This window comes from Bos mutus, chromosome 13 (assembly GCF_027580195.1).
Source record: "Bos mutus isolate GX-2022 chromosome 13, NWIPB_WYAK_1.1, whole genome shotgun sequence".
In the NCBI taxonomy this organism is placed as follows: Eukaryota; Metazoa; Chordata; class Mammalia; order Artiodactyla; family Bovidae; genus Bos; species Bos mutus.
In genome coordinates, this window is record NC_091629.1 from 63,831,954 (window position 1) to 63,857,894 (window position 25,941).

Here is a 25,941-nt window from a genome sequence, read left to right on the forward strand (position 1 = left end):
AAATAAATAAATGAAATGATTTTTTTAAAAGTTAAAAAAAAACACAAAACTTCCTCAAGACCATTAGGGTTTAGAGATTGCTTCCACTGACTATCTTGGGTTAACTCTTTATGGAGTTTTTGACTGGCTACCACCATGCAGGGGCTTTGGTGTAGGTGTAACTTTAAAGTCAAGGAGACCAAAACATATTTGGGGGGCAGAGAGGGTCAACTGCTAATGGCCAGCACATGTGTGCTATTTTATATTCTTTCAGCCCATCTCTCACCCCAGCTACTGCTGCAGAGACCAGTTCCAAGAGGGCATTAACTATCCTGCACCGAGCCTTGCTTCAGGTCCATGCTACATTCTTCCTTCTGTTGCCATCCATGTGATGGCATGGAACTGCCAGTAAACGCCCTTGGCACTCAGGCATCCATAACCTGAAGTGTGTGTGGAGGGGTTACTTACGGGACAGATAAACCACAGGGACAGAAGCACCCTCAGAAGGTCTTGTGCGGAGGGTGCCATGTGGCAGCGTTGAACTTAATAAAAACCTATTGTCTTACTGACTTTTTATCCTTCTCTGTTTCACTCCACCTGTCCTTCCCTCCTGCTTCCTGAGATCACCTCCCTAGTGAATTGAGGCCTTCACAGAGGCCTTTGTCTTAGACTCTGCTTGGGGAAACCCACATGGATCTTTCTAACAGAGAATGAATTTCCTCTGGCCACCCAGAGCTGCATTCATTCTTAATTTCCTTTAGAAACCATTCAGTGTCACTGGAAGTTGGTGTGCTTGGATAAAGCAATACCACTTTGGAGAATTTTAGGCTGGCTGACTGCCCTGGTGAAGACTTTCTGCTTTGTTGGCATCACTGCCAACAAATGGCCCAATTTTTTGAGTTCTTTTCTTTTTAGGAGTTTGAAATAACACAGCTGATTACTTTGAAACAAATAAGCAAGGCAAAAATATAGCTAATCTTTTCACATTAACCCTGCTCAGAAGGTGCCTGGTACATTTCCAAGGTTTGGTAAATAGCCAGGGTATGAAAGTATTCCTCCTTACCCTTTAGTTACTGTCATTTATTTTCTTTGCTGTTGTACAGTCTTGAAACCTTGTTTTCTTCCCTTGAAATGACAAGATTATTTTCTTTGGCACAGCCCCAGAGTACGACAACGGTTAAACTTGCCGCTATGTGAAAGGGCTGTATTTGTTTAGAAGTTACTCAAAAGGCCGTGAGAGCAGGCGACCTGGATTATAGCAAGTAGCCCCAGGAAACTCAGAGTATTTTCTTTCCTGTCTTTTTGCCAGGATGCTAGTTTTTCTTTGGCCAATAGTAATTTGCAATAAGGTCAGGATTTCTTCTAGTTGGAATTTCATAGGATGTCAACCACACTGTTTTCTTACAAGCAATTCTTTATCCTTACAAGACTGGGAGGAAAAACTTTTAGGGGAAAAGGATGTATTTAGCTTCGGGCTCAAATGGTTCCTGATAATCTTCTCAGGTCAATTTTGGGAGACAAAGAGAAAAGACTGATTTCATACATACACATCCATCATACTTGAAGAGAGATTCAGACCATATTAAGATAAAAAATCAACTTTAAGTAATATAGAAATTGCCCCTTGATGAACTCAAAAAGAGGAAAGGAATTAGAAATACAAAGCTGAAAATCAGGAGGCTTGAGAATGAACTTAAAGATGGATCTGCAGACATTTTAAACAGAAAGCAAGTCACAACATTCAGTGATTAGTGGCCATGTGTTTTCTAAGTCACACAAGGCTAGACATCCAGATTCCTTGAACTGGGAGAATGGTACAATTTGATAACATTGATTGCAGGTTGGGGATTGGGGTTCAGAAAAGATGGATAGAATCTGCTATAGTACTTATGACTATCTTCACTATATGAGTAGGAAATTTCCTGAGTATCACAGATAATTTGTAGGAACATTCCCAAACATGGAAGTACATTTTGGTGTTTACCTTACTTTTTGAATCTCATAAAAATTAAGAAAAAATATCAAAGAGTCAGAAGCATTTAAGTGGTTTGTTTGTTTGTTTGTGAGAAATGGTATGTTTCCTGCCATATCAGTAAACAAAGGATGTCACACCTTCATCAGTGATTGCCGCCCTCCAGTGTGAGCTGGTGAGCCCTGAGAGAACTCAGGAAGGAAAGAATATCTGCATCTAGCAGCCGTCAGACTGCAGCCACTCCCTACAGTGAGCCCTGAGGGAACTCAGGGTGTGAAAGCACAGGATACTGGCTCCCGATAGCTGAGGTGCTTATCAAAGGAATGATTTCATTGAGCCCAGATTCTTTCATCTTCCCATGCACAGAAAAATGCTGAATTCTTTTTGAAAGGGTAAAATATCATGTATGAAATGAGATGCCAGTCCAGGTTCGATGCACGATACTGGATGCTTGGGGCTAGTGCACTGGGACGACCCAGAGGGATGGTATGGGGAGAGAGGAGGGAGGAGGGTTCAGGATGGGGAACACATGTATACCTGTGGCAGATTCATTTTGATATTTGGCAAAACTAATACAATTATGTAAAGTTTAAAAATAAAATAAAATTAAAAAAAAAAAAAAGAAAGGAGGAATACTTCCATATCCTTAACTTGAGATATCTGGTTTCAATTTACAAAAATCTTTGGATGTTCAGACTACCTGCCCTTTGTTGCAAAACTTCTCTATAAGCTGATCCCTCCCTTCACCTCCTTGGAGCAGCTCTCTTAGGCTTACTTGAGATGCTGTCTCCCAGGCTTGAAGTCCTAAAAATTCCCACCGATGAAAACGTAACTTTCAGCTTTCAGGTTGTGAATATTTTTTAAGTCCACATTTATTTTGGCCATGCCATGCTGCATGCAGAATGCAGGACCTTAGTTCTCCAACCAGAGGTCAAACCCAACCCTCCCCACCCCTGGCCTGCAGGGAAGCATGAAGTCCTACCACTGGACCACCAGGGAAGTCCCTACAGTGGGGTTGAAGATGATAGTTTACCTTGATGAGTCCCCTTCTTGAATTCTGCTTATAGAATGCACTGTTCTGGTCATATCAGTCCAGTTTCTGCCCTCCAGACTTTTTTTCCTTATGAAATATTCTTTTTACTTACTTCCAGGACAATTGTTGGATTCACTAGTCAATCCCAATGGTCCTATTCTAAACATGACCTTCAAGATTGTTTATTTTACTTTTCAGCTCCAGGATATGTGTAATCACATATTTTATTTCTGATCAGATTGGCTTTCTATTGATTTTAAGCCTTAAATATTTCTTTTGTTAGTTTATGCCATTTTTATTTGCCTTATTCTCACCCATGAGACAGGATAATCATTATGACTCTCAAGACATGTAAGTTGTAAGCAAGTCTAATAGAAGGTGACCTTAAAAAACAGGTTTATCTTGTAGAGATTAGAATTTTAGAGGCAAGAATGTGAAATTTCCCAGGTTCAATTCCTTCATAAGATTACAGAGGATGAAAAATGATGATTGAATTAAACATTGGTGTCAGCAAGAACTTCTTCAGGAAAAATGTATTGCAAATTTAGAGATGCAATACATAATAATCTTTCTCATTTCACCAGCATGATAGTGCTTTAGCAATTAAAACTTCAATCATTTTTTAAAAAATAGGGTTGTTTCATTAAGCCAAACAGTTCTTTAACTTAATGACAAAGTCAGCTGAAATATTGGGTTGGCCAAGATGTCGGTACGGGAAAACCCAAACAAACTTTTTTTAGCCAACCCAATATTTGCTAATGTATAAACAAAATGGCTGGGTATTTAAAAAAACTTTTTGTTCTTTAGTTGGAAGTTTAGGCATCTTCTACAGATGCAAAGCTGGAGCAGAATGAACTGATGTTGCCTTTTGGAGAATTAGAAAGGTTTCATTCATTCCACTTAAATTGACTTAAAGAATGTCAGTATTTTCTGAATCTCAAATTATATTTCTTCTGCCTGCTTACTTTTTTTGGTTTACACAGAATACTTTTTTAGTCCTTTATGTTGTTATCTATAGTCTTCTTCTATAAGGATCAAGTTTCACCCTTGATCCTTCCATTTTGTCTTTTTCTCTGTTTTACATTTTTAGTGTTTGGAAAAACAAAACAGAAAAACCACAAACCTTACCATTTCCACCAAGGATAAATATAAGAACATCCCGGCAGTAACTGTTAAGATCCAGTTTTGAATACATGGATCCGTTGATACTGAGAGGCCAATATATAGTCCTATGAAGGCAGTTAAAGCACTTATAAAATTCATCAGGATGGCAATCTTAACCGGAAGTCCAGAGCTTAGAAGCACAGCAAAGTCTCCTGAAATTTAAGAGAAAAGAAAACAGAATTATCATTTAACCGATGATGCCTTTGTTCGAGTCCTGTGCTATTTTATTATGAAACCTGTTTTAAATTTCAGCAATTGGGGTTGATTTTATAAGTAAAATTGAATGGTTAAAAAAACACTTTCCTATATTTCTTAAGAATTTATAGCACAACTCTTTATACTTTAGGAAGCTGCATTTCAAAAGTTCTATTCCTTTTACTATTCCAGGAGGTAGTATATACAGAGAGAAGTGTGACATACTCTTTACTTCCTAATGTCCTAAGACATTTTCAACTTAGACAAATGCAAAATAAAGGACTTGCTACCCTGGGATTTCTAAATCTTTTTAGCTGGAAACTTGCCAGGCAAAATCCCAAGGTAGTAAACATTATGTGGGTTTTTCTTTTTCTTTTAACTTATGCAGGACCTTTTGTGGGGAAAGAGAAAATGATGACTTAATAGGAGATTTTTAAATTATTGCAAAAATTGGTTAGGAAAACACATTTTTCCTTTAGAAAATGTTTTACTGCCTCAGTGACTAGAGAAAAATGACCTTATTCTCTCCACACTTTTCCTCCAAAAGAAGGATGATCTTTTAATCTGAGAGGCTCTATTTCTTAGTTTTGGGGAATTAAGAAGAAGATGAAATTCAATAAAGACACATAATGAATAAAAATATTAAAAAGAATGTATATATGTGTATAGTTGAGTCACTGTGCTGTACAGCGGAAATGAACACAATATTATAAATCAACTGTACTTCAATAATTAAAAAAATAAGAGGCAGCCTGGGAACTCAGTTTTCCTAGTTCTATTGCATAATTAATCTTATGAACAGCTCTTAAGACATCCTTGTTGGCCTATCACAGACTGTCACCCACCTCTATTGGTTTTTATCACAGTAGTCAAAACAAGACCAGACATGGCTCCCAGACCATAAGTTTTGATGGATTCAGGAAGGACCTTGGATAAACTCCTTAGAGAGGAATAGTCAGTGATGATCAGTGACAGGACTTTGGGCAACAGACACAGAACCCAAGAGGTCAGGGGTGGCCCAAGTGGACAATATAAACATGAAAGTGAGATGAGAAAGTGACTACCAAGAAGAGCCCTCTCTCAAGGGCACACGTGTATCTGGAACCAGGCTCTCCTCTTTCTGGACCTCTTTCAGAAATGTCTACTCCATCTCTTCTTGGTTTCTGGGAGGCAGGATTTTAATTACACGGGTTATTAAGATTATCCAGAAAGAGAGTCTTTTGTGCATCTGCTACCACATGCCTGTCATTTCAATGTTACGCTTGGCTTTAGACATTTTGTATAAATCAGGTTGATGAAACCATGGTTTGGCTTTCATTTAAATGTTATTTTATCTCATTGGCCTGTTTGCTAACATAATGGATCCAATTCCCCTCTTAATGTTTTCCCCACATTTCATATGCAAATTTGGAAGTTTTTGCTGATATTCTTCAAAAGGAGGTTTCTCTGAAAGTCTCTCTGCTATAGAGAATTCTCCAGAATCCAAAAAGAGTCACTTCTGGCTCCAAGAAATATAAAGGAGCTTAATTGAATTCTATCTCGAGGTACAGGAATTTTCTTCCTTCTTCTCTGCTTTTGATGGTTTAAATAAATTATGAATGGAAAGTATTCATCTTTCAATTATGTGTTGGAAAAAGAAGGCTAGTAAATCATGGCAGGAAATATATTAGGATTTTCTCAACAAGGAGGCAGTGATTCTACTCTGACTTACCCATTTCATGGGGAATTTCATGACACAAGATAGCAATGGTCGTGGTCACTCCCGCCTCGGATGAAGATGAGAAGGCTGCTCCTATTACTAGGCCATCTGCAAAATTATGCAGGCTGTCCCCAACCAGAATCATTATTGCTAGCAAGCTAATGGTTTTGCCTAAAGAACAAAATAAAGGTGTGAGAAGTATTAACAGAGCACAACACAGTTCATGAAATCCTTCAATTATAACCAATTTTCCCTTCCATCCTTGACCTTCTTAAATCGCATCAGATTAAGTAACTCTACTTTGTTTCAGCTTTCACAATAAGCCAGGACTAGAGATGCAATATGGCACTCTTGCAGGTATGGTCGCTGCTTTTCTAATGCATTCAAGTAATTAGGAAATAAACTATATTTGCTCTTCTATCTCCCTACTCAGGTGTGCCAAAAGAAGAAAATAAAAGTAATACTGCGATAACTTTTCAAAATACGTTCAATGACCTTTCCACATAAATCTTTTGTAAAGCATTTTTAAATAATTTAAGACCTTCTGGGCAGAATGTCGTTAAAATAGAGTCTATTTTCCAAAACTGGCCCCTGAATCAGACTGTTCCTCGTGTCAATCTGCTGGAGTCAACTGTTAACCTCATGCCCCTCTGTGATCATCCCCCTTTCTGGTTGGTGCTAAGAACCCCCCACTGCCCCTTCACTCCCTAAATGTGACTGTGATAGAACCGCTGCCAACACTTGTGATTCCAAAGTTAGCTTTGGAATGTTTTGTCTTTCAGAAAAATAATTCAGCACTAGATCACTCCAGTACTCTTGCCTGGAAAATCTCATGGACAGAGGAGCCTGGTAGGCTGCAGTCCATAGGGTCGCTAAGAGTCAGACCTGACTGAGCGACTTCACTTTCACTTTTCACTTTCATGCACTGGAGAAGGAAATGGCAACCCACTCCAGTGTTCTTGCCTGGAGAATCCCAGGGACGGGGGAGCCTGCTGGGCTGCCGTCTATGGGGTCGCACAGAGTCGGACACGACTGAAGCGACTTAGCAGCAGTAGACCAACTAGATGCCCAATAAAGTAGAGAGAAGCTGTCTTCTTGGGATTCTATTATATCGTATACATTATCTGATTAAGGAGACAGCCAAAGAAATAAACTGGACCATATGGATTTAATTAATGAAATAATTAGATCATTAATTGGGCTCAAGTTTTTAACAGACAGAATTTCTGCTTTCAGAAACCTGAAATTGTATATTACTATTTGGGGTGGAAGCATTAACAAGTACAAAAAGTACTTCAGGGATAAACACATATCATGACAGTGAACTACCTAGGTATACTACTTGATAAGAAGAGTCATTAAAATCAATTGCTGTAGTCTAAAAATTAATTAGTCAGTTGATATAAATTGTGTGACAGGTTTGAGGGGTTGCTATTGTTACTATTAGAACCGCACACAATATTCTAACAATTGGACACCCATAAAAATAGGAAGAGATCATCTCATTTCTGTTATTGGATCTGAGGTGGTGGAGGGACTATATTATAATATGATTTGTTATTTTATTGGGGGAATATGATGTAACATTTCATAGCCCACACTGTGAAAAAAAGAACTTCAGTAAACAGCATACTAGCCCAGACAACTGGCCAGGAGGTAAGTGCACTGACTGTGTTGTAAAGACATCCCAAGTATTTCACTTTTCAAAATCATTCTTTATTTAGAATCATCTCTGTGAGACTCAGTTCTATCGTTCTTGTGGTTTCATAATCCATTTTCTTCCTTAGTAAAAACGAGAAGATTTTAGGCAAAGGTCAGAAAAATACAGAATAAATATCAAATTACTGAATTAGAGAGAGTTCTTATTGGCATTGCCTGGAAGCTCTCTGAACCTAATAATGCAGACAGGTCACTTGAGCTGTTCCTGCCAATATTCAGAAGTAAAGCTTTTCTTTGTGGAAAAAAAAAGAAAAGCAATCGAAAGTAGTGCATTTGACAATGTTGTAGCATACAAATAAATTGTGATTCCCAATTTCTGTGCGTATGCCTACATACAGTTTTGATATTAATAGCATATATTCAGATGGAAAAATCTTTACCCAATTTATACTCTGCCAAGAAACAGTCCAACCTATTTTTGTAGCCTATTATTTTATTATCACTGATGTGGGGTTATAAATGTCAGATCATGACCACGTAACAAGCTACAGGCAAATATACATATTTGCATATAAGCTATAAGGAACACAATGTACATACTGGTTAAGACAATTGCAACATTATTCAATGGAAGATAAGACAAGCATGCATTGACAAGTCAATGTACTCACTATAGAACTATTGATAATATTCAATATTTTCCCTTTCCTAGGAATCTGGCAGTCATACTGAGTTCCACATTTCTGACTTATCAGAGGTTTTCCATGGTGATACATGGATTGGATATGGTATCATGTTGCTTTTTGTTTATTTAAATCAGACTGTGGATAGACCTTCACATCCTGAGCTCTACCAATGAGGTAATAAAAAACAAGGAATCAAATATTTGAAGTTAATTCAATATGTCCCTGGCAAAAATGGCGGTTGGGTAATCAAATTTGGATTTGTTCACTGTTCATTCTGTATGCCAAGCTTCATATCTGAAGTGGAAAGATATGAGGCCTACAAAACATTTGAATAAGACCGTCATTATTCCCTGAGCTAGCAACCAGTCTCTGCTCCTAATTTGACTAGGTGTGGCCTTTCCTCTTCCTTTTTTCCAAAAACAAATACAAAGAAATGTCTCTAATATAACTTCTAAGTGCCAGGCATTCTAAAATTTCTCCTGGAGCTAAAGATTCGGGAGTTAAAAATATCACTAGAAGTGTCCTGAAAATAGAATTGGAAGGACTATGTAGTTATATATTTTGAATCACAGAAAGAACCTACAGGATTTAAAACATCAAACACATTCCAAATAGTGATTGTTACCATCATGTTCATTGCTCTTAGCATTTAAATCCTCAAACACATTGCAAACTAGGGATAAAGACCATTTCTAATTTTATTTCCTGGTGCATAGACAGTGCCTAAAACATCCATTTCTTGGATGGATGGATGAACGAATGAATGAATTTGAAAAAAATATAGGAATGCATGCCTGAAAGAATGATCACAAGGAAATTGTTGGTGCATTAGCATTCCTTAGTTCCTCAATGCTGTAGTCCTGGTCAGTGACTTACCCTCTCTAACGAGGGGTCTTTTCATTTGTATAAAATGAATATCAATTATTACTTCAGTAAAGTGTACGAGGATTAAATGAGATAATCCATGTCATGTGTTCAGCATTGTGCCTGGCATATAAGGACTCAATAAATAGCTTTCTTTCTTATTAGGTAACTTACTCTGGTAGAATGGGAGTAACTCACCATGACTATTTAACATTAAAATATTGAGAAGTATGTTTATAAAAGGGTAATATCAGAGAGAAAAATGGGGCAACTGATAAAAACCAACATGGATCTTTTAAAAAAAGAGTTTTAAGAATTATTCAGAAGCATGAGCAAAAGGGAAACAAGTCCTATCCACAACTGGTAAATCAAATTCAGAAACAGGGGCATTCCTAGAAAGAAAAAGATTGGATGTAAATTATACAAACAAGTGAATTTTACCATAAGTTGTGAATAATGAACTGGCACTGATTTGAACTTCAACGTGCTAATAACTTCCCTGGTGGCTCAGACGGTAAAGCGTCTGTCTACAATGCGGGAGACCCGGGTTCGATCCCTGGGTTGGGAAGATCCCCTGGAGAAGGAAATGGCAATCCACTTCAGAACTATTGCCTGGAAAATCCCATAGACAGAGGAGCCTTGTAAGCTACAGTCCATGGGATTGCAAAGAGTTGGACATGACTGAGTGACTTCACTATTCACTATGCTAATAACAGTATCATAAAGGAGATAAGACATTTGTGATGAATTATCAGTAGACTGTTATAGAAGACAAAAAACCAATCCTGATGCAGAACTTCATGGGAAGTGAAAGGTTCAAATCACCGCATAAGCAGGATTTTAAAGGGGCCTTGATGACCACATAAGTATTTATACTAATTTAAGTTTCCGGAGGGCTTCCTAGGTGGCGCTAGTGGTAAAGAACCCATGTGCCAATGCAGGAGACAGGAGACATAAATTCAATCCCTAGGTTGGGAAGATGCCCTGGAGGAGGGCATGGCAACCCACTCCAGTATTCTTGCCTGGAGAATCCCATGGACAGAGGAGCCTGGCAGGCTACAGTCTACAGGGTTGCAAAGATAAGCAATGGGGGAAAACATTTTTAAAGAATGGAGTAAAGTTGATATTAATGGTAGTAATTTTCAAAGATAGGAATAGAAATGAGCCTTTATTTAAAATTTCATTGTAAAAGTTTTAATAATGAAATACATATCTACCTAATAGGAAATGGATATGGTTTTGCCATATTTATTTCAAAGGAAATATAACCTTTTTTTTTTTTACGGCACTTCCTATATTTAATGTTTGGATTTTTTAAATTGATACTCACATTTTCTGTTGGGGGTGTTCACACTAGGTATAGGGATTTCAGCTGCTTGTGCATCTTCTGGGCCTTTCTATTTTAAATTAAAAAATAAAAGAGGAAAGATAAGCAATAGTCATCATTTTATCAAAAAACAAAACATCTGAGGAGTTATGTTGATTATCAGAAGACATTTTGATCCTCTGGAGTATATGAGAATTTCTAAATTTCATGGACAAACATAGAAGGTAGAGCCGAGACTCTGCAAGCTCGTTTTTTTCCACTATCACATTTAGATGAAAATAGCACTCTTACTTACATAGATCAGAGTCTTCCATAGAGAGCTAGAGGCTACCTAGGTCATCTGTAATTCACTCTTAAATTATGAAAGCATTTATGAAAGCCAAAAGCTGTAGGAAAAAATGATTCTTGACTCTTGACCAAAGTTGACCCTGTTCCTGTATGGCAGATCGTGGATCTAGAATTCATCTTCTGATCTTTAAGTGGATTGTGGACAAGAAGCCCTTGTAAACCCAATATTTCAATTCATTCATTGTAGCATATGATGCTGTTACTGTTGTTTTCCAGTCAGTAAAAAAGAAAATCTTACTCATTAATAAAGGAGATCCACAAACTTACTAAAACAATATATTTGAAAAGGTCTTTCATCCTTTCACATGGCAGGGAAGTGAGATTTTGAAATTGACTTCTAAGAGTTGAGATGATATGATTTCATTTCAGAGACTGACTCATTTTCGATTTCAGGAAAGTCACTTTCCCTCCCTAGGCTTCAGATTCTTATTCTGGCACGTGAAAAGAATACTGCATGTCTGCCTATGGAGCATTTTTAGAAGTATACTCACATTACCCAAAATTGTGGAAACTTCGAGACAAATCTCATGTGAGACAAGCATCTTCTTTAAAAAGTAAAACAGAGAAGGTAAACCTAACATTCAAATGTTAGAATAACAACAGTTATTCAAAAGATGTAATGATAGGCTAATTTTGGAGGATGGCTGAGAAGAGGGGCTCTGAAGGATTAAAGGAGGTAGACAGGACTCTTGCCTGAAACTGGTGGATCTAGACACAAAAGAAAAATATGTAGATTTTAAATTACATCATATGAAAAGCCTGATTATAATCAAGAGAGTCTATATTCTAATAAAAGACAGGAGTTCAAAAATTTATTCCAGGATTTTTTTCCCTCAAAAAGCTCTATATTGTCACACTATGTAAAGGAATTTACAGGCAAACATCCTTTGATGATTGGAAGGATTTGTGAGTTCCTCTCCTTCCTTAAAAAACAGGAAATTGGACCCATCAAACAATCCTAAAAGTTCATGTTATTCTATCTCTTTTTAGGTTGATCTTGCAGCTTAAAGAACAAAAGAAATGGTGAAATCTCTTATTAGTGAGATAGCACAGTCAAATTGTTCTAAACTCATTACGTTAGCATCAGAATTTTGCTTATTTGCATCTTGGGGCTCTGGACCCTTCATTCACACAGAAAGAATGAGGTTACCATTAAAGTGATTTAAAAACTAACCTCAGGGATTTCCCTGGCTGTCCAGTGGTTAGGACTCAGCACTTTCATTGCTGGGGCCTGGGTTTAATCTCTAGTCAGGGAATTAAGATCCTGCAAGCTGTTCAGTGCAGCCAAAAACAAAACAAAACAAAAAGTGTGATCTCAACTTGAAGTTATCTTCTTTCAAACCACATGTGACGTATATAAACACTAAACACAATAAGGCTTTTTAAAGATATTATTCTAAAGAAATGTTTTATGTTCACATCTCTGAATTGGCTGTAACTCTGGAATCTACTCCCAGACTTGTGTTTTGCCAGGTTAATGTCTCAGGAATAACTTACTTCTCTTCACTCAGGAATCTACCCTTGAACTGTTACTCCCTCATTCAAGATCAGGGTTATGGGAGGCATGTTTTCCAACTGTGATATGCTTTCATTTTTTTCCTGTTCCTTTTCTTATGACTTTAAGAACTAGAATGAGAATATTGTTTTGAACTTGACTGGAGGTTGTGTTTTATTAATTAATTTATTTTGAGTTGGAGGATAATTGATTTACAATTTTTTGTTGGTTTCTGTCATACATCAACATGAATCAGCCATAGGTATACATACGTCTCCTCCCTTTTGTTTTGAGAATTCACTTGGAAGGAAGACCTTTGTCGTGAAAAACTCAGTGTAACAAAAGGGACTTAACTATGAGACATCTTCTTAGGCAGAAGCACTCTCTCCTACATCACAAAATGAATGCCCCACTCCTAAACGCTCTAATTCCTTGCTCAACATTTATTTGGCCTCATCTAGTCATGACTAAAGGATTACTCAGAATGGAGAAATCTCAAGGTCAGCTGGTTTATGAAAACTTGTAAACACAGTGATGAAGGATATGTATATTATGTCAATCTGATCCACATGTGTTTCAAAGAGGTGCAGATAGCAGTGACTTGAATCTATGGAAAATGCATTTACCCCTTGAAAACAGCCTTCAGGTGCTTGACAAAGTTTTCCAAATAGGATTTATCATGATCAAGAATAGGCAAATCAGGAGGGGATTCTACTTAGCTAGCCTACTGATTTTCATCTATTTATCAAGGAATAAAAGAAAGAAGGTGATCAAATCAGAAGAATACTTCAGATCAGTAACCTACCAACTGGATAGTTGAAGCAGATTTGCCTCTGCCTGACTGGTCACTTAATTCAGGGTTGAATGCAAGATGGCGGGAATGCGCCACATGCCCATTAAACAGTGACACGCCCTGCTGGATGAGGATGGTTTAAAATTAGTGCTGAAGCCAGAAGAACACAGATGCAGCCTTTGTCAATTCCATGGCTCTATTTAACATTTTGTTTACTGGCCAAGGAGGCAGATGACACAAAAAGATTACTCGGAGAATTTCATCAGGATAAATACTTGCTAAAATGGAAAAGCAGAGGACTGTGCTGAATATCATGCATATTTTCAGTGCTTGAAGAATGCAACCTCAAAACTTTTAGTCACGATTTACAAAGGTTGAACAGTGGTAGTTTTTATATTGTCACTTTTATTTCCCACAAAATTAAATTACGAGTTCCTTCTGATGGAGAATGATATCCAAAAGGATGATAACTGAAACTGTATTACACCCTATAACTACTAAATTAATATCTCCAGAAACACTTTCACCAATTAGAGTACATGTAGCTTCTAAAATATTCACATTCCTTTTTTTTTTTTACAAAATATAATGCATCTTAAAATTACATTCTTAAAACTCATTTTAAGTTCCCTGACAAGTCCAAGAACAACCTGAAAAAAAAGCATAATTTTTAGATATTCAGAATTTACTTCACTCAGTTATATCTGGTTACATTTCTAATTATTACACATAAGTCGATATATTGGCTTTGTAAATTAATTTTCCAGTCCAAGAATGGTAGTCTCTTGTGTGTAAATGGGAATCTTTTAGTATTGTCTTTAGTGCTTAGTTAGATTAGAACTCCTTTTGTGGAGGTTAAACCCCTAAACTTTTAAAGTAAGGGTTAGGATTGAATCTGCCATTCCTAATTCCTGAATTGTTATAGCTAGCACTCTACTTGACCCCATGCCAAAGAACCACTTTGATTCATTAAAACAGAAATTATTTTACAGAATTTCATTTAAAATCTATTGTGGAAAGCTTCAAATATACAGAAAAGCTGAAAGAATTATGATGTCAACATTCAGACACTCACTACCTAAATCCCACCATCAACATTTTACACACGTATTTTATCATCCATCTATTTACCTACTGTCCTTTATCCATCCATAAACCTATTTTTGATGCATAAAATAGAAATTTTGAATAAATCTAGGAAAGATAAACAAAAAGTGCTGACTAATGTTTGCCCTAAGACAAGCATTTTACAGCTACATGAACAGGTCACCCTGCTTATTTAACTTATATGCAGAGTACATCATGAGAAACGCTGGACTAGAAGAAACACAAGCTGGAATCAAGATTGCTGGGAGAAATATCAATAACCTCAGATATGCAGATGACACCACCCTTATGGCAGAAAGTGAAGAGGAACTAAAAAGCCTCTTGAAAGTGAAAGAGGAGAGTGAAAAAGTTGGCTTAAAGCTCAACATTCAGATAATGAAGATCATGGCATCTGGTCCCATCACTTCATGGGAAATCGATGGGGAAACAGTGGAAACAGTGTCCGACTTTATTTTTGGGGGGCTCCAAAAATCGCTGCAGATGGTGATTGCAGCCATGAAATTAGAAGACGCTTACTCCTTGGAAGGAAAGTTATGACCAACCTAAACAGCATATTGAAAAGCAGAGACATTACTTTGCCAACAAAGGTCCGTCTAGTCAAGGCTATGGTTTTTCCAGTGGTCATATATGGATGTGAGAGTTGGACTGTGAAGAAGGCTGAGTGCCGAAGAATTGATGCTTTTGAACTGTGATGTTGGAGAAGACTCTTGAGAGTCCCTTGGACTGCAAGGAGATCCAACTAGTCCATTCTGAAGGAGATCAGCCCTGGGTGTTCTTTGAAAGGAATGATGCTAAAGCTGAAACTCCAGTACTTTGGCCACCTCATGCAAAGAGTTGACTCACTGGAAAAGACTCTGATGCTGGGAGGAATTGGGGGCAGGAGGAGAAGGGGACAACAGAGGATGAGATGGCTGGATGGCATCACTGACTCGATGGACATGAGTTTGAGTGAACTCCAGGAGTTGGTGATGGACAGGAAGGTCTGGCATGCTGTGATTCATGGGGTCGCAAAGAGTCGGACACGACTGAGTGACTGAACTGAACTGAACTGAACAGGTAGAAAGGGAATAAATAGAAAACCATGAAGATTGCAGAATTGCAGGACTTAGTAGGGAGTTTGTTTTAGTCTCCTGGAGTTTTTTTTGAAAGCATTTACCTTTTGAAACATCCCACAAAACTGTTCACCTATTCTCTTATAGGATCATATATAAGAGCAAGAGGAAACAAAATCTATATAATAGCCACACTGCATCTTACATGTCATCATATATGTAGAAATTGATAAAAAAAAAAAAAACAGGCACTATAAAAGCAATTACTCAAGCTGAAAAAAAAAATGAGTTACCACCATTTCCATTCCCGAGTTTCTTGTTTTCATAATTTTAAATGTCATCCCCTAGAGGAGGGCATGACAACCCACTCCAATATTCTTGCCTGAGAATCCCATGAACAGAGGAGCCTGGCAGGCTGCGGTCCATAGGGTTGCAAAGAATCACACACGACTGAAGCGACTTAGCATGCATACATGCAAGATAGAAAAAGGGCTTTGCAGATGACGCTAGTGGTAAAGAACCACCTGCCAATGCAGGAGATAAGAGACGTGGGTTTGATCTCTAGGTTGGGAAGATCCCCTGGAGGTGGGCATGGTCACCCACTCCAGTATTCTTGCCTCGAGAATCCCATGGACAGAGGAGTCTGGAAGGCTACAATCTATAGGGTTGCAAAAAGTTGGACACAACTGAAGCCACTTAGCACACACACAAGATAGAAAGTGACGTGTGGTTTTATGAATTTTCAAAATCTTTGTTTGCTTTTTGTTTTGAATTAGGAAAGATACCCAAACACAGATTTGTAGCTAGACCTTTAAACCCCCTCATTCTCAAATGTGAAATAGTCTATTTCTAAATTAGCCATGAAGGCCAAAAAACAGGTTATAACAAGCACAGTAATGGGCCAGCAACAGATGTTTGAAAAATTAATAATTATGCTTACAGGGATGCTGTCTGTCAGAATGATCTATGCATTCTAGAAATCAGAGCCTCACCCCTTAAACAGACAATCTCATGAAGATGCCAATTACTTTTGAACAAGTAGCTCTGAAATAAAAGTCAAATATCATGAAGCTCTAAAGCAAAAAAGATAAATAAAATTTAAAATATACCTTGGCACCTGGTGATACAAGAAGAGTAAAACATTTTTCTATTAAGAAAAATCCATGGATGCCTCCAATTAATCCCAACAGTTTCCAAATATGCCCTTTGTTTTCATAGAAATGTCCAAACTCTGAGGTTTCCTGCATATGTAAACCAAGAATCTAAAAAGAAGAGACAGACAAATTTTGGTGACCTAAATGTAAATGAGTAGATCCATTGTTGAATACATTCAATTTCTGTTTTGGGGAACCCCACGACAACACCTGAAATCATTCACAGCCAGTTTACTTCTAGACGTATGAATCCTTCCACTATATGATTTCATTTCAGTTCAGTCGCTCAGTCGTGTCCGACTCTTTGCGACCCCATGAATCGCAGCACGCCAGACCTCCCTGTCCATCACCATCTCCTACTCAGGGTCAAATAAGATGTGAGAAAAGAAAACAGAGCTTTTGAATAACCTCTGCCAAAGAGCAGACTAAAGCCTAAGCTTATCTCAGCAAGTGTGGCTTTAATTTTCATACATTCTCAGTCCTTTAGCTGAATGTTTTTCAGTTCAATCTGTCCCTATTTGCACAACAATGCTCTATAACAAATCAATATTTTTTATTATCCAGAACAAATATAAAGATACATTTCATCCAGGGTTTATTCTCCCCATGCCTCATAGCAATTAAAGCTGTTAATCAATGTTCAAATAAGTAAGAAATCCACCTGAAAGATTTTTTCCATTGAGTATGCCCAGCAACATTGTCAGCTCCTTGGGACATAAAAGGATACCAGAAAAACATTAGGAATTTTCCTTGAGTTGACTCATCCCATTGGTTGACTCATCCCATTGGTTGACCTCATGACTTCTTGTGAGCAAGTAAATTATAATGTATCATATTCCCTTCATAGGAGAGGACAGTTTGGTAAACAATTCAGTGGTCTCCACATTTAAGATGTTACTGATCATTAAATTTAAAAAAGAATTTAACTGTGTATATGTTCATATCAATGTGTACAGATATTTATGTATGTATACATGTATATACATATGTGTACATGTGTGAGTATATGTATAGAACTCCGTGTACACATTGAATATATGGACATCACTAAAAACAAACACATATTAGCCCACTTTTTTTTTAAAGAATTTTTTTTAATGTGGACAATTTTTAAAGTTTTTATTGAGTTTGTTACAATATTGCTTTACGTTTTGTTTTTTTGCCCATGAGGCATGTGGGATCTTAGCCTGCCAACTAGGGATCAAACCCTCACCCCCTGCACTGGAAGGTGAAGTCTTAACCACTGGACTGCCAGAGAAGTTTCCACATTTTCTTTTGGTAAAGACATTGAAGGACACTCCCCTAATATTTGTGATTACCATTATTTCACAAAACAAGGACACTGTAATGTCACAAAAGAAACAGGAAAACCTCAAAATTTCAGAATAAAATGTAGATCTTGAAGTAGAATCAACATAGCTAGTTAAAAGAGGAAATGATGCCAATAGGATTTTTCTCATTTCTATGCAGACCTTCAAACACTTGCCTTGGATCACATTCAGGAACCACTGATTTTTCTAGCTTTCTGCCACACTGGTACTGCGTCTGTCTTCCTCTTCTCGATAACTTCTGTCCTCTCTTTCTTCAAGTAAAGCAACTGCCTTCTAAGTAAAGCAACTGCCTTCTTAGCTATGTTTTCCTCTGTAATATATCCCCGTAGGGCCAGTTGACTGTCCCACCCAACCCACATCCACCCCTGCTGCCTTGGGCTCTGGGCTTTCCCACTGAGGGAGACCAGGGAAGTCTTAAGATCCTGTTGCTACTTCCCAGGATCCTGGGCTGTGAAGAGCTCTGCACCCACTACAGTGACATAGAAACAGGCTTCTGCCACTGCCTCAAGCCAATAAACCCTGAAATATTTCCAAAAAATTAGATTACCAGGGAGATTAAAACTAATAATGGTTTGTTTCGTATCTACAATGCTCACTTTGCAATTTTCAGACCATCTAATAATTTTTGAGCCTGTAACCAACAAGAGGGACCCTGGAGGAAAATGCCAGAGGATTATGGAAAGTTTTAAGATCTTAGGTTTTGTGACAGGAGGGCAAATCATTTGCTCATCATGATCCATCATAAGAGATCTCAGAAGGAACAGATAACCTCATCTGAAGACCCTTTTCCCTGAACTCTTGCATCTCAGGTCCTAATCCTTCCATTTCTGACAAATAAAGAGCCTCCAAAGACTTCAACAAAGAGCCAGTTGCAGGAGCTTGCCTGTTTCTTAAAGGAAATCTATAGCTCAGGGGTGAAGAATCCACCTGTCAACACAGGAGACATGGGCTTGAGCCCTGGGTTGGGAATATATCCTAGAGAAGGACATGGTAACCCACTTTAGTATTCTTGTCTGGGAAATCCCAAGGACAGAGGACCTGGTGGGCTACAGTCCATGGGGTTGCAAAAGAGTTGGACACAACCTAGTGACTAAACAAACAACAAAACCAGACACTAATAGTTGGGCAAGAAAGAGAAATTCATTTTGATGGTTCAAATGAAGACAGTTCTAATGATGGTGCCATGACAGAGGTGTGGGCAGGGTCAAGGGTATGAATGAGGGATAATGAGACACCCCAGAGACTAGCAATCCCAGGAAACCATTATCACTCTTAAGGCTGAAAGGGCAAAGGTTGGAAATAATGTTACTGAACTTTAATGGGGGTGGAGCTAGGGACCCATGGGAGCTGCAATATTGCAGGTAATGAGCTGCTTCTAGAGACAGGGTCAGAGGGAGGGAGCAAGGAAGAAATACCGCTGCCATTCTCTTCTCCTACTTTGGCCTTTCTGTGGTGTCCCCACTGGGGGAACCCAAACAACAATCCAGCCTGCAGGGAGCCGAGGGGATACAGTCTTCTGGGGCAGAACACACAGCGGAGAAGAGCAGAGATTGGATGTGATGAGGTTGGGGGCCAGCAGAGAAAAACTAGTATATATTGTAGCCCAGTCATTTTTATTTAAAGATACTCACCCTTCATGAATTTTCCTTAATAGTGACAGGGACAGAATAAAGGGATAATGTAGGTGATTATATAGTTAGTTGTACTACAGGGGATTGAAAGTAGAAAAAATATGGGAGACCCTTATAAGTTAATGATTACTCAAGAGAGCAGATTTGCTTAACCACAAAACCAAGCAGACTTGTTTAGCAACAAAAGCACGCAACAGAAGCACAAGACATGCCCCCCAAATAATAAAACGATGGTGGCATGAGCCCCACATCCTGCTCGATGAGCTCAAAAAATTAATGATCCCTAGGACAAAAATCAGTAATTTATGGACTTAGCTTGGCACGTAGGGACAAGAAAACTCTCCTGCCCAGGCTGGAGGAGGAGCTGATGATGGAAGCAAGACGTCTACTCAAGGAAATGTTCTTCTCCCCCTCCCCCTTATCCTTTGATTATAAAACCATAGCCCAGTAAGTTCTCAGGGTGTGGCACCACCTTGTAAGCCTCACAAATGTCCTATTCTAATAAATCACGTCTTATCTATCACCTTGCCTCTCACCGAATTCTCTTCTGTGCTGAGACATAGAGGACTGTGGTACCAAAGCTCTTTGGAGCCCCAGAAATGACACCCAATGGTTTCAATAGGAATTTGTATCTGATCACTTGTTTTTTAATTTCAAAAATAAGAATAACCCAGTGAATCGAATGACTGATCATCTCTTTTCTCCTGCAAGGGCTTTGGGGAAATAGCAGTGATTTCCAAGGAAAACACTGGCCACTGTATCTATGCATCCAGGTCGCTGTGAAATTCTTCATAAACACCTCCAATGGCTAAACATAAATTGAAACTAGAAACAGTCCAGATGAAATGGAAATAGCAGCTTACCTGAGGGATGAGGTGGAGCAGAGCATCCCCAGAAAGTGTCCCAACAGCCAGGCCCACAAACAGCTGTAAAATGAGCCTGTAGTTCTCCTCGCAGCTGTGGAAAAGGATCAGTGTTGTGCCAAGCATGGAGCCCAGCGTAAGCAGCGTCACCGCCACAGTGCTGTAGCCATATTCTGAGTTAAAAAGAGATTGCAAAACCAGTCAGAGCCCCCTGTGAGTGCTTCTGCCAGTGAACACGGTAAAAGAATCCATCCTATACTACAATAGCTAAGGATACAAAATTGTTTTGTGAGTGCTATATTGGATTTAAGGTTTTAATTTGTAAGGCAAAGAATGAAACGATTTTTACTAATTTACTCCATTGTTTTGAAGTTACCCTGATTTCCCCTTGTTAAAAAAACAATCACTGTAGCAAGGAGCTAGCTTACCTCCTACCCTCAAAGAAAATAGTTTCTCTTGCTTTAAACTACAACCTTGGGACTTCCCTGGTGGTCCAATGGTTGAGAACCTGCTGTGCAGTGCAGGGGACGTGGGTTCGATTGCTGGTCAGGGAACTAAGATTCCACAAGCCACAGGGCAACTAGTCAAGACAGCAAACTATGACCGCTGAGCCCCGTGCACTCTAGAGCCCATGAACTGCAACTAGAGAAAATTCCACACGCTACAATGAAGACCCAGTGCAGACAAAAAAATTAAAACTAGAAAACAAACTACAACAGTTTTCACAGACAGACAGTGGTAATATTTGTCATCTAACCACATTTAAACCTTCCGAAGGCAAGAAGCAAGGGGACAGAAAGAGCATATGGTCTGGCCACTGTAGACCTGTATTTGTGGACAAAATGAGTACTTTCTTCCAAAAGGTCTCAACATTATTATCAATATCAATATTGATCAATCAAAATTATCAATATCAAAAGTTTTTACTATTCTCTGTGACTAAAATGAGTGACTGCATTTGTAAAAACTAATCAGTGAATGAATAAAGGGTGATAATACAAATTTGGACAGCCTAACTTTTCAATTATTACCATAATTTTTCTCACCCCTAAAATATATTCCATATTTCTAAGATTTCATATTTTTAAAAATATTCATAAAGTACAATTTTTCACAATTATTCCAACAAAAAAAAAAACATGTGGAAAGAGAGAAGAAATAAAGGAGTAAAGGAAGAAAGGAAAGAGAAAGAAAACAGAAAAAAATGGCTTTCAGAGTCAAGTGTACATTATTTGGGTATAAACCATATTTAAACACCATTTTCCACTGGTTATAAATATTCAGGGCAAATACTCTGTTTCAACTTATTTAGAAATTACTAACTTGTTTGTAAACAATGAAGATAGGTCATTACCACATTAAACTATCATTTCCTTTTATAACTACAAATAAGTGACAAATTAAATTGAACAATTCAGTTATCATACTACTTAAAGCCCACTGAAGATTTTAAGAAACTACTCTCTTCAAGTTTGTTATAATTGAAGATGTTCCATCTTCATCATTCTTGTACTTTTCTGGAACGTTGACTCTCTACAGCAGATCATGTTAATGACACTAGCTAGTAAGATGATAATAGGCTTGTAATGTGAAGAGGACCTTTATTAAATGATACGCTCTGCCATTAAACAGACATTGAGCATTAAAACGAAGTTGGTAGCATACTTAGAGGAGGCTAAAAAATTTTCACACTTTGATTTTTTTTCCCACTGCCACCACAACTCCTTCGCAGCTAAGCAATCTCTACAAATTGGTTGTTGTTCAGTGGATATACAGTTTCAGTTTTGCAAAATGAAACAGTTCTAGAGATCTGTTGCAGAGCCATGTGAAAATACTTAGCACTACTGAACTACACACTTAAAAGGATTGAGATGGTAATTTTCATATACTTTTTTACCACATTAAAAAAATAACAAGGGAGAATTCCCTGGTGGTCCAGTGGTGGAGACTCCTTGCTGCCAATGCAGGGAACGTGGGTTTGATCCCTGATAGGGGAACTAGGCTCCAGTACGTCATGCAGTCAAAAACAAGAATAGTTCAGAATGATCATACAGCTGCCTAAAGGTTTTACTTTGCTCTAATTTAATATCTATTTTATTTAAAAAATTCCTAGATATAGTTCATCCAGTTTCACATCCTACTTTTCCACAAATAGACTCTAAGTGGGAACATGATTCTTCTCAACTAACCTGTAAATTAAAGATATTTGAAGTTTAACATGAGCACCCAGCTGTCTAATCAAGTTCAAAGTTACCACACTTTTCTGGTAGGTACAAAATATCACCAAATGTCAAGAACTCTCAAGGACAAATTAGGGGTTGATATTTCCTAGGCAAAAGGCAAAGTTTCGAGTTCTTCAGTTCTTTTCCCTTTGTCCTGAGGGTGGCTTTGTTGTTCAGTCACTAAGCCGAATCTGACCCTTTGCAACTCCATGGACTGCAGCACACGAGGCATCTCTGTCCTCCACTGTGTCCTGGAGTTTGTTCAGATTCATGTCCATTGAGATGGCAATGACATCCAGCCATCTCATCCTCTGTCATCCCCTTCTCCTTCCACCTTCGATCTTTCCCAGCATCAGGATGTTTTCTAATGAGTCTGATGCTCTTCGCATCAGGTGGGCAAGTACTAGAGATTCAGCTTCAGCATCAGCCCTTCCAATGAATATTTGGGGTTGATTTCCTTTAGGATTGACTGGTTTGATCTCCTTGTAGTCCAAGGGACTCTCAAAAGTCTTCTCCAACACCACAGTTCAAAAGCATCACTTCTTTAGTGCTCAGCCTTCTTTATGATCCAACTCTCATATCTGTAGATGACTACTGAGCTACAGTGTAGTTCTGGAAGACAAAGGATGTTCCATTCCTTAAGGGCTTGTAAAACTTTCTAGGTCTTCTATGAGTCAGATTTCACCTGCTCTCCTGTGGCAAGAATCAATCTGAAAATCATAAAATCTCTGACTTTTGTTGCCACCAGACTCTGCAGACTTACTCTAGTTCCCTACATAGTGTCATGGTGTCTTGATTGGACCCAGATTCCTTATAAATGTTTCTCATCCTTACAACAGAACTGGATGTACTACCAATTATAATAAAATTTTAATCAATTCCAAGCAGCTTCTTTGAATAGATCTGAAATGATTTCTACTCAGCTATAACATTCTTTCCTGGAAATTCAGTTGAAGACAGCTCTTAGAAGTTGAATTTCAGCATACTGAACACTGTGTTCTTAATAACATCTTTCTGTGTCTTCCACTCTTTAACATCTTACATTCCTGTACTTTCAAAAGGGCAATATCACAAGTCTCTCTCTTTAGTTATATGATGCAACATTTTAAATTGAGGACAGTGACTTTTTTTTAGGTTCTTTAGTGAGTATGATTTATATGAATTTTTCTCAGGAAGACTGTTTCCTAGAAGGATAAAGAAGTTAATTTAAATGAGAATAAACTTTTTCTTGGATCTTCAGTCCAAAACCCTGTTTCTGAATGGCCTGTATGACCAGACATGGTGTCAGGGAGTAGAAATAAATATGGGAGCTCCTAGATGCCATGATCCAGTCCTGTTCATCCATTTTTGAGCCATCACTGGCCACAAGGTCTTGAATTATTTAGCTGCTCACTTTTAATGAAGTTTTTTTCCTCTCAGCGAATGTGAAGTCTTAAAATATATAGGCCTGGCATGATGAGTCACTTGATGTAGAATCTATTATGAGTTAGAAATAAGGGCTGAACAATTTGGCTATGAACAATTGCAGACTATCTCAAAGAAGAAAAGCAGTTCTGAAAAAAAAATGTAACATCCTCAGATCAAAGGTAATATTTTAAATATGGTTAACTGTCATATTTTTACTATTCATTATACATGTTCTTGCTGCTGCTGCTGCTAAGTCGCTTCAGTCGTGTCCGACTCTGTGCGACCCCAGAGATGGCAGCCCACCAGGCTCCCCCTGTCCCTGGGATTCTCCAGGCAAGAACACTGGAGTGGGTTGCCGTTTCCTCCTCCAATGCATGAAAGTGAAAAGTGAAAGTGAAGTCGCTCAGTCGTGTCCGACTTGTAGCGACCCCATGGACTGCAGCCCACCAGGCTCCTCTGTCCATGGGATTTTCCAGGCAAGAGTACTGGAGTGGGGTGCCAGTTCTTAGGCCACCACTTTTTGGTTATTTTTCTGGTTTTGTTTTTCCAAACTCTCTCAACACAGTTAATTGAATGATTTCTCCACTGATTAAAGTCCCTTCTGGGATGAAGTTGTTTATGGATTCTCTATTCTGTCCAATTTTTAATCTAACAGTCCACATGCCATGTGTCCAGTTCAACACAACATTTTATAACTACTTATGACTATAGTTTATTAAAAATGATAGGACATTTTGGTAAGTGGTAAGAAACACATTTCCTCACTCTGAGATCATTTTGATCATCATTTTGGTCCTCATATTTATGTCTTCAAAAGATCTTTATGAAGAACTCAGGTAAATAAAATGGCATTTTTATTGCAATAAAATAAATAAACTTCAGGTGCTTTAAATTTATAGAACACACTTTTGTACATATTATCCCATTGGAATTTCACTGGTGTCCTGGAAGTCTTACAATAAAGCTCACCTACTGTGATGATGCTATGGGTCACAGGTGAGTGTGAATTCTTTTTCTTTTTTCTTTTGTCTGTACCATGCCACAGGTGGGCTCTTAGTTCCCTGACTGGGAATTGAACCCACACCCTCTGCATTAGAAACATGGAGTCTTAACATCAGGACTGTCAGGGAAGTCCCAAGTGTGAATAGTGGTCCCTTCACTTCCTGGGGCTGCCACATCCGGGAGGCTCGTACCTCCCTGGCATGGTCACTGCCAGCCCAGAGCAATCTCTTTGGTTTACCCCAACATGCCTTCATTATTTCATGTGCACCATGATGTGTGAAAGGGTAACAAGCCTTGTGGGAACACTGCTTCCCACAGTGCAGGGAAAGAGACAGGCTTGAGAAATATAGACTGTAGAAGATGGCAGAGTTGGCTGGGGACAGATAGCATGATTCATCTCTGCATGTCTGATCCTGACACTGATATTCTTTCTCTTATACATTGGTATTTCTCAACTATTGACTTTTCCTTTTTTGCAGAAATTTTCATAGTAAGTTTTTCCAAACAGCTAAAAACGGAAAACAATCCATTTTTTAAAAGGTGAATGGTTAAGCAAAATATGATATATTCATACCAAAGAAGCAGTCCAGTTCATTTTCTCAGTCGTGTCCGACTCTTTGCAACCCCATGGACTGCAGCATGCCAGGTTTCCTTGTCTATCACCAACTCCTGGAGCTTGCTCAAACTCGTGTCCATCGAGTCAGTGATGCCATCCAACCATCTCATCCTCAGTCATCCCCTTCTCCTCCTGCCTTCAATCTTTCCCAGTGTCGGGGTCTTTTCAATGAGTCAGTTCTTTGCATCATGTAGCCAAAGTATTGGAGATTCAGCTTCAGCATCAGTACTTCCAATGAATATTCAGGACTGATTTCCTTTAGGATTGACTGGTTGGATCTCCTTGCTGTCCAAGGAACTCTCAAGAGTCTTCTCCAACACCACAGTTCAAAAGCATCAATTC

The 25,941-nt window shown here is 38.4% G+C and overlaps 1 protein-coding gene across 1 annotated transcript in view; it reads right to left on the reverse strand.

Annotated features, from left to right (window-relative positions):
- Nucleotides 1–25,941, reverse strand: part of SLC39A12 (solute carrier family 39 member 12) — an 82,412-nt gene that overhangs the window by 22,798 nt on the left and 33,673 nt on the right. Inside the window, exons 6-10 of the mRNA XM_005891923.3 lie at nt 20,353–20,525; nt 16,483–16,635; nt 10,582–10,648; nt 6,055–6,213; nt 4,113–4,300 (exon numbers count right to left, since the gene is read on the reverse strand). Of these exons, the coding sequence (XP_005891985.1) occupies nt 4,113–4,300; nt 6,055–6,213; nt 10,582–10,648; nt 16,483–16,635; nt 20,353–20,525 (740 nt within the window). The remainder of the gene's footprint in view (nt 1–4,112; nt 4,301–6,054; nt 6,214–10,581; nt 10,649–16,482; nt 16,636–20,352; nt 20,526–25,941) is intronic.